This window comes from Ahaetulla prasina, chromosome 2, assembly GCF_028640845.1.
Source record: "Ahaetulla prasina isolate Xishuangbanna chromosome 2, ASM2864084v1, whole genome shotgun sequence".
Taxonomy (NCBI): Eukaryota; Metazoa; Chordata; class Lepidosauria; order Squamata; family Colubridae; genus Ahaetulla; species Ahaetulla prasina.
This window is the reverse complement of record NC_080540.1, coordinates 65,237,535-65,250,658: the sequence shown is the minus strand read 5'-3', so window position 1 is coordinate 65,250,658 and position 13,124 is coordinate 65,237,535. Positions and strand designations below refer to the sequence as shown.

The following is a 13,124-nucleotide window of genomic DNA, read 5'->3' as shown; positions in this document are numbered from 1 at the left end:
CATGAACCTGGAAAAAGTTGCAGCTACTTTTTAATCCAAAACATGTCCTTTATAAACATTCCTGCATATTGTGGGAAAGACCCTTCTGTTTATATTTTTCAGGATTGAATGTGATTTTTCTGCTGTGATTACTTATATATGGATTACATATTTCACTGCTCTCCATGTAGAAAACGAGCTAACTTGCATTTCCCCCTTTTTTGGTAGTAATATTATTAAAGATTATATTATACAAATAAAGTTTCTAGAGCAGGGGTCAGCACATGTGGCTCTTTCATCCCTCTGCTGTAGCTTCCTGTTGCCAGTCAGCTCCACAATTGATAGGGCTTTCAGTTAAGATAGGTAGAGGAAAAAGGACGCTGCACTAGGAGGAGACTCTATGGTGTGGGAACCGGACTTCCGGTTGGTGCCAGAATTGAATTGGGGGGAGGGGTTCCAGTTAGGACCTTTGTGGCTCTTTGAGTGTTTAAGGTTGCCAATCCCGCTCTAGAGTAAAAATATGTTAAAAAGGGAAAAAGGAAAGGAGAAAAGTACAGAATAAAAAAGAAACAAGAAGAAGACTCTTCCTTGCAAGTACGACCATCTCCTAAAGCAAAAGCGTCAAACTCGATTTCATTGAGGGCCACATCAGGGTTGTGTTTGATGTCGGGGGGGCTGGGTGGATGGGGCCAGGGTGGGCATGGCCAGCTGAACATCACCCGTGTCAGCTCAACATCACTCGTTTTCTGCCATGACCGCCTCCTGCAGCCCTCTGCCAACAAAAACAGAGCTTGGAGGGGCCGCATGTGAGTTCCATTTTCACTGACAGAGGGCTGCAGGAGGCTATCACACCCGAAAATAGAGTCTGGGAAGGCTGCATGTGGCCTTCCTGAGCTCCGTTTTCGCTGGCAGAGGCAACGCAGGCCGGTCCTTTGTTGTTTCCAGGGCAGCTCTGTGGGCCAGATTTAAGCACCTCGTGGGCCTAAACCAGCCCACAGGCCTTGAGTTTGACACCCCTGTCATAAAGGGAAAAAGAACCCCCTATCTGACCCCATTCTCTACAGTAAAATCTTCATCACTCCATCTTAATCAGCAAAAGTCTGCTAAGGTTTATCAGAAATAACAACATACTATACAAATGATCATCATCCACTCCTGATTTTTTAAAAAATCCATTAAAACTTACAAACTAATTTCCATTTCTGAGGTGGAAGGAGAGCTTTAATGCCAGACTGATAAAAAAAATTAGAAACCTTGAGTGGATTCAGTTCAGCAGAAATCCCTTAAAGCCAAGCTTCTAGCGAGGATTCATGATGAAGCAGATGTCTCCAAAGGAGTGGAGACAGTTTTGTGATGAGATTGATAGCATCTGGACAGCTGTTTCTCATGAGTAAATGGCAGGAATTGAGGTTTCTGCAGTCAGCTCATGAGCTAAGCAACTGTGTGTCAAGGGATTTCCATTAAGCTCATACCCACAATGTAGCCTTATGGAAACAAATTCTGCTGAGTCTCATTTCTTAATCACTTTTGGAAATTGCTTTTTCACTGCTTTTCCACTATTAAGAACCTTTTGATCTAAAAATTTTAATATGCACTAGGTGAATTTCTTTTAATCAATGAAATAAATTTTAAAGGTAAGCTTAATATTTTTTTTTAAATGCCTTTTTGGAATGTAAAACAAAAGGGTAATTGGAACATGATTTTGGAATTTTATAAGACGATTAAGGGTCAAGATGGATTTTAACAAGATTTTGAAATTAACTATCATGTTTCCCTGAAAATAAGACCCTGTCTTATATTTTTTTGAACCCTGAAATAAGCGCTTGACCTTATTGCCATGTGCTCAAAATCCCGATTGGGCTTATTATCAAGGGATGTCTGATTTTGGGGAAAACAGGGTATAAGAATTGTTCCCAAGGGAAAATGCTGCTGTTTTGAATCCTTAAAAACAAAAAAAACCATGATAAGATGGGAATTTTAATTTTGGACATTAGAGGGTGCTAGAAGGAACTAAAAATTACAATTAAAGGAGAAAAACATTTACATTTAACTTATTAGCATAGAATGGAGCAAAATATCTTAACATAAGATGCGATGAAAGATATTTTTAAACAATGGACTCAGAAGTTAATCTTAAAAGTGTCCATTATAATAAACACACTATGTTCTGAAGAATAGGAACAAGTTACTAAATAAGACAGACTGATCTGAAAATGGATTTTAAAAAGACAGACTATAAGATTGATGTGGAAAAAGATGCTATATACAAGTGAAACTGGCTGATGTTTTCATAATTAGCAGGGATATAAAAATAGCTACTGAAAGAACAACTTGGAAAATTCACTTAAATTGGATTTACAAAGGAAGCCTGTTAAACTTTGGAAGGATTTTGTGAAAAGCAACAAAAATAATGAAGGGGAAAAAAACAAGCTCCAGGACATTATTGAAGGGATTAAAGATCAAGATTGCTAAAAGTAAAAGGAAGGAATATAAAATGGTTTTTTTTATCAAAATGGATTTATTTAATTGAAATTGAAATAGGTGTTATTTCTTGTAAGCCTGATTAAAACTGATTGACAAGGTTTTAAGGATATGTTTATAGATAAAAGATGAAATATGGGATGAAGAAATAGTTGTACTTTAAGAGAAGTGATAAATTGTTAAAATTGCTTAAACTTGTGATGAAGAGAGAAGTCATCCTTTTTGTTTGCTATATTTTTTCTATTTTTCTCTTTCTTTTTCTACACTTCCTACTTTTTATTTTTTAATCCTCTTATTTTTTATAGATTATATTAGGTTTTGTCTGTTTAGTATTTTTAAAAAGCACAGCACCATCAAAAGATACAACCACTGTGAAAAGAAAAACACTTAGACTCAGATCTACAGACAGAGAGATCTAATCTAATAGGAAGTAGATTTTCTCAAGAAAGCACTGTGAGAAATTGGGGAAATTCTCAGAAATACAGGAAGGTGTTCTTGAACAATTATGATTTATGTAATACATTTCCCCTTCAATATGCTAATGATGTGTAACAGTATGTAGTGTGGAAAAAAGGTATTTTTGAAGAAATTCATCTTACAATATCACTGCATTTCAAAAGAAGCCAGGAAAAGAAATACAGAAGGAATTATTGTATGTAATAATTAATGTCGAAAGGATCTTTGATCTTTGATATGTTATTCAAGATTCCCTCCAAACCACTGATTTACATAAACCTGTTATCTAAAGAACACACAGGAAGTGCATCAAATTGAAAACTATTAATCTGTGCCCAAATGAAAGTTGCAAGCAACATCTCAAGCCTTACTAAGTAACCCCACTTGACTTTTCAAAGTCAAGGATGTTGCTTGGAAGCATTGTTTAGGAAAGGGAAATGATACATTGGAGATAAGAAATACCATTTGAGGAAGAGACAATAGGTCTCTCACCAGTATGTTTTCCTAACTGGGAGTTCTGTATCTGCCATGAAGCTGTTTTGTGACAACACCCGCAACTTCACATCAAAATTAATTTTGTAACTAAGAAGTTTGGCAATCTTTTGCTTTAATTTAATGATAGATTTGTTTGTTTTCCTAACCTGGTAGCCACCAACCATGTTGTTCCTGTCAATCCCAATCAATTATGCCATTTCCTGGGTAAAAGGAAATTGTGGTCCAACGTTTGAGCTGGGAATAATATTTTCAGTAAACATTCATAATAGCATTTTCAAAATTAGCAATCAGCAGTGCATACATGAATGGCATACATGAAGTGCTTATGACAGGTGTCCATTAATAGATTGTGCCATACAGTGTTTGGACAAATTAATACACCTGGCTGATTGCAGAGTAAAATAAAAGATAAAGGCATTGCAGTTTGTAAAATATCAAGTGCAATTCTATTTAACAAAGCTTTGCTATTTTTGTGCAGTATCTATAACCCTCAATTAGCTACCATAAGAGTAATAACATATAATGATGACATTCCACAAAGAGGTTTTCAATGGTTATCAAATGCAAATGGGGGTTGTACGTCATTGTGCTTTTACTTCATTGGCCTGCAATGTTCATACTGGGCTCACATCAAGCTCAGCTGAACAGGGTTTAATAATAGAACACAGATCTCTTTGTGTAAGGAATGTGAAGGGAACACAGCTTCTAGGCACTGAGATAGGATGATGGACCCTGTGAATTCAAATGCTACAATGGATTCTGGACTTGACTACTACGTTTCTTACATCCACTGCTATAGCGTAGGTGCCCCACGTTTTAATAGTTTGATTGTGTGTGGTCCGGAATTGCGGGTGTCTTAACTGGTTTAATACTGCATTATGCAGTATTTTATTAGTAGTTATTCTTTGTAAAGAAACTTTTCAATTGTATAAACCAAATCAGGTAAGTGAAATCAAAAGTATTAGGATAGCTTTCTCTTATTTAAGGTATTTTTATTTGTTGTAAGGTCTTACAGCAGCGGTTGGTTGATTGGTTTCTACTTTATTTTCAGAAAATTTACAAAGAATAGTAATTTTTTAAAGTCAACCAAGCAGCATTTATTTTAATGAAAGGGTGGAAGAATCCTGAATATTCACTGACATTGGGATTAAATATTAGGTCATTACCTCCAGTTATTTATTATTACTGTTTTGGTGAGCTTTATTATTTAAATTTTGAAAGTTGCATTTCCCCTGTATTTATTGTTTCATCTGACAGCTCAAATTTCATTGTTATTCTTTAAGTACAATTTCCAATATAGGTCCTTAATATTATTTAGAATTTATTATAGAGGTAAGTTCAGTCATCTATATTTGTATATAAGAGATATGTGAGTTTATTAGCTTTTATTATAGGGGCGTTAACAAGTATCACCTATCTAGATCTAACTGTTTATACGGAAACAGGAGGAAATGAGTTGGCAGTAATTAAACCTGATTTCAGACATCTTAAATTTAGGTTTTATGATTCTAAGAACATTGCATTAGGGTGTAAATATAATTCTTGTAAAGCTGTATGTGGGAGTATGGTTTCTTATTACTGATGTATCACATAAAAATTGTTAATAGAAATGCATTTTATCTATGAAAGCTATTTAGTTCTCTGTGGAAATTTAAAAGAACAAATGTGTTATTTATTTTGGTATTTTATTTTTTCAAAAGAAAAAACAATATTTGTGTGTTCAGAAATTATGCCAGGGGAATGTGGGTGTATTGATGATTAATGTCATTGTAAATAGTTGGTATTAGCATGTTTCCAAAGCATAGCTGCAGTGAATTATCATGTCACTTTTAAGTTATAACCTTGTGTGTTACAAAACAACCTACTGGAAAGACATTCTTGATCTGATAAAGTAATTAGGCTATCAAATTAAGAAGAAGTCTTTGAAAGTTGAAAATCCTTGGAAAGTTTGGAAGCATAATCTGCAATTCATTTAGCTTGGATTGTTTTCCCCCAACCACTGAGTCTTACTTTAGAATTGGTTTATTCCTTTACTTCCAATGCTCCCTGCGCCCTTCGTAGGATGACATATACTGTAAAAGATTTTGGAGTTGAAGGCCAAATCACATATATGACACTGGGGAGAGTTGAATCAGAGTTAAACTTGAAGTGATGGATATACTTTTGAAGTTATGCATGAAGCTGAAATATAGACTACAGAAATTTAAATACATTTCCTATTATGCACACGTAGACACACATCATCCACTCACAGACTTTCCCCAATTCTGATTAGTGTGCCAGGAGTCACTTTGTGGAGAAAGAGGCCACAGCAGTATCATCACATTCCATGTTATCTCTAGAATAGACAGGTGAAATATCTTATAAAGGTGTAACACATATGTTACCTTTAAAGACTACCTGGAAAATGTGGTTGGTATAAAATACAGTACCCTATACTTTGGCAGATGAGAGAATTTGTACTGATAATATTAGTGTTTCAGGTTCTACACTGGTCACTAATAGGCTAAGAATAATTCAAAGTGTGCTAGTTTTCATCTAGGCAATCCTACAAGCTTAGGTCCTAAAATATCTTCAGAAATGTCTCCTTTGTGCCATCTACCTACTACAGATCCCCAATAGGGAGAGCCAATGTTTTAAATCCTATGAAATAGCCTTCCTCCAATGATCTGTATGGTGGCCTCTCTCTTGGGAAGCTAGTGAAAACAAGCTATTTCACAGGGATTTTTTAGTTTATTGTGGAGAAAGAAACAAAATAGTGTTTATCTTATTGTATTGTGGAATTTGATTTGTATTTGTGTGTGTGTGTGTTGGTTGATTTTGGGTGAGTTATGAACTTCTTGTGGAATCTTAGTGCTCTATAATTATAGAAAAAAATAAGCAAGCTACTTCACTGCATCTCCAAGGAAACAGGACATGTTTTTGTCCATGTTTTTATGATTTCTTGTCAATTATTTGAAAATGGCTTTTGAAGCTTCCTTTTTTCCTTTGAACCCTTGAAAGCTAGGTTTTGAATGGTCTTTTTTCATATTTGTTTCTAAAAATAGACTGACTGATGTAGCATTATGTTTATCAAAGAATCAGGAAGAAAATTGATGAAATAACACAACACTGTAAATATTTTAATTTTAAAACATGCCCTTGAATATGGGTTTGTGGGAGATACACGTGCTCAATCATTTATGTACATCTTTGTGGATTTACTGAAGAAAGATTAAAAATAGATATCCATATTTTTATTCTGTTGAGTAGTTGAAAGAACCTTACATTTACTTTCCATTATAGGCATTAAAAGTTGTGATATTAATGCTGTGGTGCCATTGTAACAAACCAACCAACCAACCAACAATTATTTTTTACTATAACTTAAAAGTCCAAAAAGGAAAGTTCTCTCTGTGCCAAGATAAATTAAAAGTTTTCTTTTAGTAGATATATATAAAACAAATAGAAATATATACAGAAGTATTAAACCATAGACTTTCTCTGTAATAAGGAGCATGGTCTGATGCTGTATGATTATTTGATCATATTTTATTATGCAAGAAACATTTATGATCATTGCTTCTTATTGTTATTGATAAATTGGTTATAGAAATATTTTAAAATTCCACTAAAAATTCAGCAATTGGGTGAAATCTACTTTTTAAGCAATCACATAAATTCCAAGGAATTTTATTTTGCAGGATGACTGGGAATGAACTTGTATGTATGAGCTGTTATAAGAAAAGAATTCCATGAGGACTCTAAATGTATTTACTGAGCATATTTTTGATTGGAAACCTAGATTCTGATAACTCTACGAAATAGTGCAATCAAGTAGAATCAAATACTTGTCTTGTAGATGGTAGCTGCTAACACACAACATATGTGGAGAAGAACGTGCATCCCTGTGATTCTCACATTTTGTTTTGGAATGCCTGGTAGAACATACAGTATACTGGAATAGACATAGTATGATACATTTGTGGGTTTAAAAAAAGAGTGAGGATTCCCTTAAATTGGAATTTACATATGGTGATTGCATCCATGAAATTTTCCTGGTAGCAGTACAGAAATTATTGGCCATTGCCTTCTTCAATATAGTTTTCTCAAATTCTCAGTTTAGGATTCCAAATTAATGTGGGAGATGCTAGTTCTTAGCTGAAATTGAAAAGCCTTCCAATTTCTTTTAAAGTTTAACTTAATACTGGTTTGTAAGGCTTGTGTTGTTAGATTTTACTAGCATGATGCAATTCCCATGACTGATCCCATGCTAGGCTAGTTATACTATACAAAAAACAAAGACGGCCAGGGATGGGCCATATGCAATTATCCAACATAAGAGTATGCCACTAGAAATTGGAGTCAGGGTATGTTTCGGCAGCATTATCTTTGCAGGCTTACTATCTTTCCTTTTGTAAAAATGGCAATAATAATACGTGTGTAAGGCTAATGCAACCATTTTGATTGTAAAACTCCCCTGTCCCCAAAGAGGAAGAAATAAAGCCAGAAATGTCAGTGACCATATTTTCTATCTCGTAGAAGTATTAGTTTTTTTAAAAGTAAAAATATGATGCTAGAGCTAAATAAAACGCTCTTCTTTTTATTAGAAAAAATTCTGATTTGCCTCTTTTCTGATATGCGTACAAATCTAGAAGTAGGAGTTTTAATCCAGAAAAGTAGAACTATGTATTTGGAAATGTTTCCATATTTCTGGACTGGAATGAAAACAATTAAGTTCCATGTCAGCCCTATTTGTTTACAAGACACTCTTGGCATAAATCCTTTAAATGAGTAATCTAAAAGAAAAATATTTTGTCATTTCTAATATACTTTGGTTATATTTTACATATTTAGGCTGGGCTTAGAACACTTCATGATATTGGACCTGAAATTCGTCGAGCTATCTCCTGTGATTTGCAAGAGGATGAACCAGAACAAAATCATCATGAGGAGGAAGAAGTATATAAAGTAAATGGCTGTATGATAGATGTCTTCAGTTTATAAAATAGACTTTTTTCCACTTTACTAAGCAAATGCAAGAATTTCCCCCCATAAAGTAATCTGTGCATTTCATTCATTTCCAAGCTATTTCATTATGCGCTCAAGTTTGAGGCAGTCTTCTATTTTTTGACAAAAGAATTCTTTAAACATGGTCACTGATAGAAAATAATGCCACAAAGGAAATAGATATGGAACATGGAAGCAGTAATCCCCACACTACTAAAGCTCATAGAAAATACAGTACTAGTTAATGAAGGCAAGCTACTTCTGAATTAGTGTTCCCTTTGCACATGCGTCAGAAGGTGGGGCATATGCTCTGTTCTGTTTTGCTCAAAGGGCTGCCAGCTAAATAGATCCCTTATCATGCTTATGGCATCTTCCACATGGGTAACTGGCAATTGAGCATCGTGCAGAGATGATGGCGTTTGTAAGCCAATGACTGTCACAGTCCTTCTGTGAGTTCTTGGGATTTGAGGAAAGGCACATCAAATTACTTTGGATGTTTTACCATTTAGTCAAAAAGCACATCAAAGTAAGCAAAAAATTCACCACATTTCTCATCAAGTTATGAGAAAGGCCATTTCTGCTCTCCCTCCTTCTCCTGCCTGCAGTATTTCAAGATTTAAAAAATGTAATGGAACCTTTTTCTGTATTCAAAATTGTAGCATAAGTTTGCTCTATCTGCATAGGTTTTCAAGCTATAATGTTGAACAACAGATTGAACATTGGCTGCATTTATTCTTCTTCCCTCAGCACTTGCTGCTGACCACTTCTATGTCTCTTCAACCCCTAAATCTGTATTGTGTAGAAAATGTCTCATAGCACATTATCCTTTTTGAGTCTTCAGTGAAACTTCTTCTGGATCTCACCCAACAACTCTCTTCAGTAATTTTCTCCTTCTCCAAATTTGTCCTTGACCCAGGGGTGAAATCCAGCAGGTTCTGACAGGTTCTGGACAACCGGTAGCGTAAATTTTGAGTAGTTTGGAGAATTGACAGATACCACCTCTGGCTGGCCCCAGAGTGGGGTGGGAATGGAGATTTAGCAATATCCTTCCTTCTGGAGTGGGGAGGGAATGGGAATTTTGCAGTATCTTTCCCCTGCCACACCCACCAAGCCACGCCTTCAGAACTGGTAGTAAAAAAAATGGATTTCACCACTGTCTTGACCCAACAAGACTATAACACTACCAGATGCAATATAGGTGCACAAGCCAATATTACAACAAATTTTACAACCCAAATTTTTCACAACAATCACTATATAGTTCCATCTTAGGTGTCAGCCATTACATCTCACTCCATCAAAATCCTTTTTTCAATTCTTTCCCTCTTTTTTAAAGACTCCTGACTTCTCAAAAGCCCCTTCTACTTACCTATTCCTAAAATGAAATGTTAGGGTGTCTGAATGAGTATGAGAATAGCAAGAAAGAAGTTGTGGCTAGATGCAGACCATCCCAATAACCTTGCTCCATTCCTAGGGAAGAACAACTTCCAGAACCAATAGTGTTTCAACTCTTGTAATCAGTGTCCCAAAGGTATTTTTTCAAGAGGCAATTGGACTTTCTTGTTTTTATTTGAAGATGTTTCACTTCTCATCCAAGCAGCTTCTTCAGCTCTGACTAGATGGTGAGAAATGGAAGGATTTATATTCTTTGTGGACAGCTGGTCATTTGCATTCTTTTAGAGAATCATTGAGGCCACTTGGGGGTTTATCTGTGTCCTCAGGGTCACCTGAGTAGTGCTTGCATCTGAAACTGAAGCACAAATGGTTCCTACAGTCTGCAATTTTTCTGGAAATCAGTCCATACTCCCACACTATTCAAAGGGTGTTCATCCCAAAGTGCATAGCTAAATATCTGTGGAGATTCTCAGTCATCCAGGTCATGGCCTGGATGACTGAGAATCTCCATAGTCATTGTAGTCAGTGGATTTTCTGGCACTGGAAATTGTCCTTCCTTAAAACTATTAGTCAGCTGCAAATGCTAGACTATGACTGTACTTCTAGTTGACATGACTCTTGTAGACTAACTCTGTGATTTTGATAAACTTTGTTCAACTTTTGTCTTGATGGTCAGCTGGCAGCAAAATTTCCATCAAACTACAACTGTGGGAAGCATTTCTGCTGAAAGTTGGCATATCTTTCTGAATTCTTTCTATTCCAGCTGGTCACTGAAGGTTCTAGTATTTAATGTTAAGAAATGGTGCCCTATGTTTTGTTTTTCCCTTTTCATATTTTTTAAAAATGTAGCACCTTTAGATTGAGAAAGCAAGGGCTGTTTCACTTTTTGAGGTGAAGGTTAAGAAATTGTGGCTGTCTCAAAAAATGATATTTGTCCATGCTTTCTCCAATCACGCTATTTTCCTGAATCTTGGCAAGTCCCATGATGACTTTGCAAAATATATTTTTCATGCATCCCTCTCAATCTTACTTGAATTCTCTCTCCTCACAAATTTAGACATGAATCATGCATAAAAGTTTGCCCATTTTTAAGGCAAAGTAATGGTTGCTGTTTGGACTTCTTTACCCAAATGATGACTAATAGTCTACTATTTCAGGGTGCTGTCTGAATGAAAATGTTATCTTTGCAAAACTAAGATCCTCAAACTGAGGATTTGTTAAATCACAAGCTTTGTATACAGAATATGTTTGGATGCTAAGTACAGATAAAGTGAGTATCTGGATACAATGCTCGGGATAAACCCAGCATAAAACAAATCCCATTTTATCTTTGAATTTTCAGAGGCATCCAGTTGAAATAATCCAAAATGCTATTCTGACAACTGAACAAAATTATTCCTGCTATTTAACTGAGAACAGAGCAATCACTGTTAGAACCAATCAGGGCTAAGACTTCAAGGCTATTTCCTCCTGCTAGTTATCATTGTATCTGTCTTCTTTAGATTGAGTTCCAAGAAATACCACTCCTATCTCACATTTAACTTTAGCATCTTCTTGGTTAGTTGTAAAAACTCATAAGCTTTCTTCTAACGGGGAAGTCAGATACTTAACAGAATAACAGAGTTGGAACCTTGAGGGTCTTCTAGTCCAACTCCCTGCTCACGCAGGAAACCCTATACTATTTCAGACTAATGGTTGTCTAATCTCTTCTTAAAAACTTCCAGTGTTGGAGCATTCACAACTTCTGAAGGCAAGTCCTTCCACTGATTAATTCTTCTATTCCAGCTGGTCACTGAAGGTTCTAGTATTTAATGTTAAGAAATGGTGCCCTATGTTTTGTTTTTCCCTTTTCATATTTTTTAAAAATGTAGCACCTTTAGATTGAGAAAGCAAGGGCTGTTTCACTTTTTGAGGTGAAGGTTAAGAAATTGTGGCTGTCTCAAAAAATGATATTTGTCCATGCTTTCTCCAATCACGCTATTTTCCTGAATCTTGGCAAGTCCCATGATGACTTTGCAAAATATATTTTTCATGCATCCCTCTCAATCTTACTTGAATTCTCTCTCCTCACAAATTTAGACATGAATCATGCATAAAAGTTTGCCCATTTTTAAGGCAAAGTAATGGTTGCTGTTTGGACTTCTTTACCCAAATGATGACTAATAGTCTACTATTTCAGGGTGCTGTCTGAATGAAAATGTTATCTTTGCAAAACTAAGATCCGTCAAACTGAGGATTTGTTAAATCACAAGCTTTGTATACAGAATATGTTTGGATGCTAAGTACAGATAAAGTGAGTATCTGGATACAATGCTCGGGATAAACCCAGCATAAAACAAATCCCATTTTATCTTTGAATTTTCAGAGGCATCCAGTTGAAATAATCCAAAAATGCTATTCTGACAACTGAACAAAAATTATTCCTGCTATTTAACTGAGAACAGAGCAATCACTGTTAGAACCAATCAGGGCTAAGACTTCAAGGCTATTTCCTCCTGCTAGTTATCATTGTATCTGTCTTCTTTAGATTGAGTTCCAAGAAATACCACTCCTATCTCACATTTAACTTTAGCATCTTCTTGGTTAGTTGTAAAAACTCATAAGCTTTCTTCTAACGGGGAAGTCAGATACTTAACAGAATAACAGAGTTGGAACCTTGAGGGTCTTCTAGTCCAACTCCCTGCTCACGCAGGAAACCCTATACTATTTCAGACTAATGGTTGTCTAATCTCTTCTTAAAAACTTCCAGTGTTGGAGCATTCACAACTTCTGAAGGCAAGTCCTTCCACTGATTAATTCTTCTATCATGTTTTAGCCTCCAGTCCACTAGTCATCTTTGTTGCACTTCTTTGCACACTTTCCAGAGTCTCAACATCTTTTTTACATTGTGGCAACCAAACTGGATGCAGTATTCCAAGTGTGATCTTACCAAAGCATTATAAAGTAATATTAACAGTTCATATGATCTTGATTCACCACCCCCTAGCCTAGAACTGTGTGGCTTTTTTGGCAGCTGCAGCACACTTCAGGCTCATATTTAAATGATTCTCTATTCGGACTCCAAGATCCTTCTCACAATTACTATTATTGAGCCAGGTACCACCTATACCAGTGATGGCTAACCTTTTTGCTATCGCGTGCCAGGAGGGGGGGTCATGTACACGTGTGCCCACAGCCATAATTCTATGTGCCCCGCCCCACACGTGTGCATGACCCCTCCTTGCTCCCCCTGCTCCTGGCACGCGATGGCCTGGTAGGCCCATTTTTCTCTCTCACCTGCCTCCAGAGTCACTCTATGAGTCTGGGGAGGGCGAAAATGGCCTTCTCCA

At 36.1% G+C, this 13,124-nt stretch overlaps 1 protein-coding gene across 1 annotated transcript in view; it reads left to right on the top strand.

Annotated features, from left to right (window-relative positions):
* Window positions 1–13,124, top strand: part of CACNA1D (calcium voltage-gated channel subunit alpha1 D) — a 275,621-nt gene that overhangs the window by 241,801 nt on the left and 20,696 nt on the right. Inside the window, exon 41 of the mRNA XM_058171105.1 lies at window positions 8,248–8,361. Within this exon, the coding sequence (XP_058027088.1) occupies window positions 8,248–8,361 (114 nt within the window). The remainder of the gene's footprint in view (window positions 1–8,247; window positions 8,362–13,124) is intronic.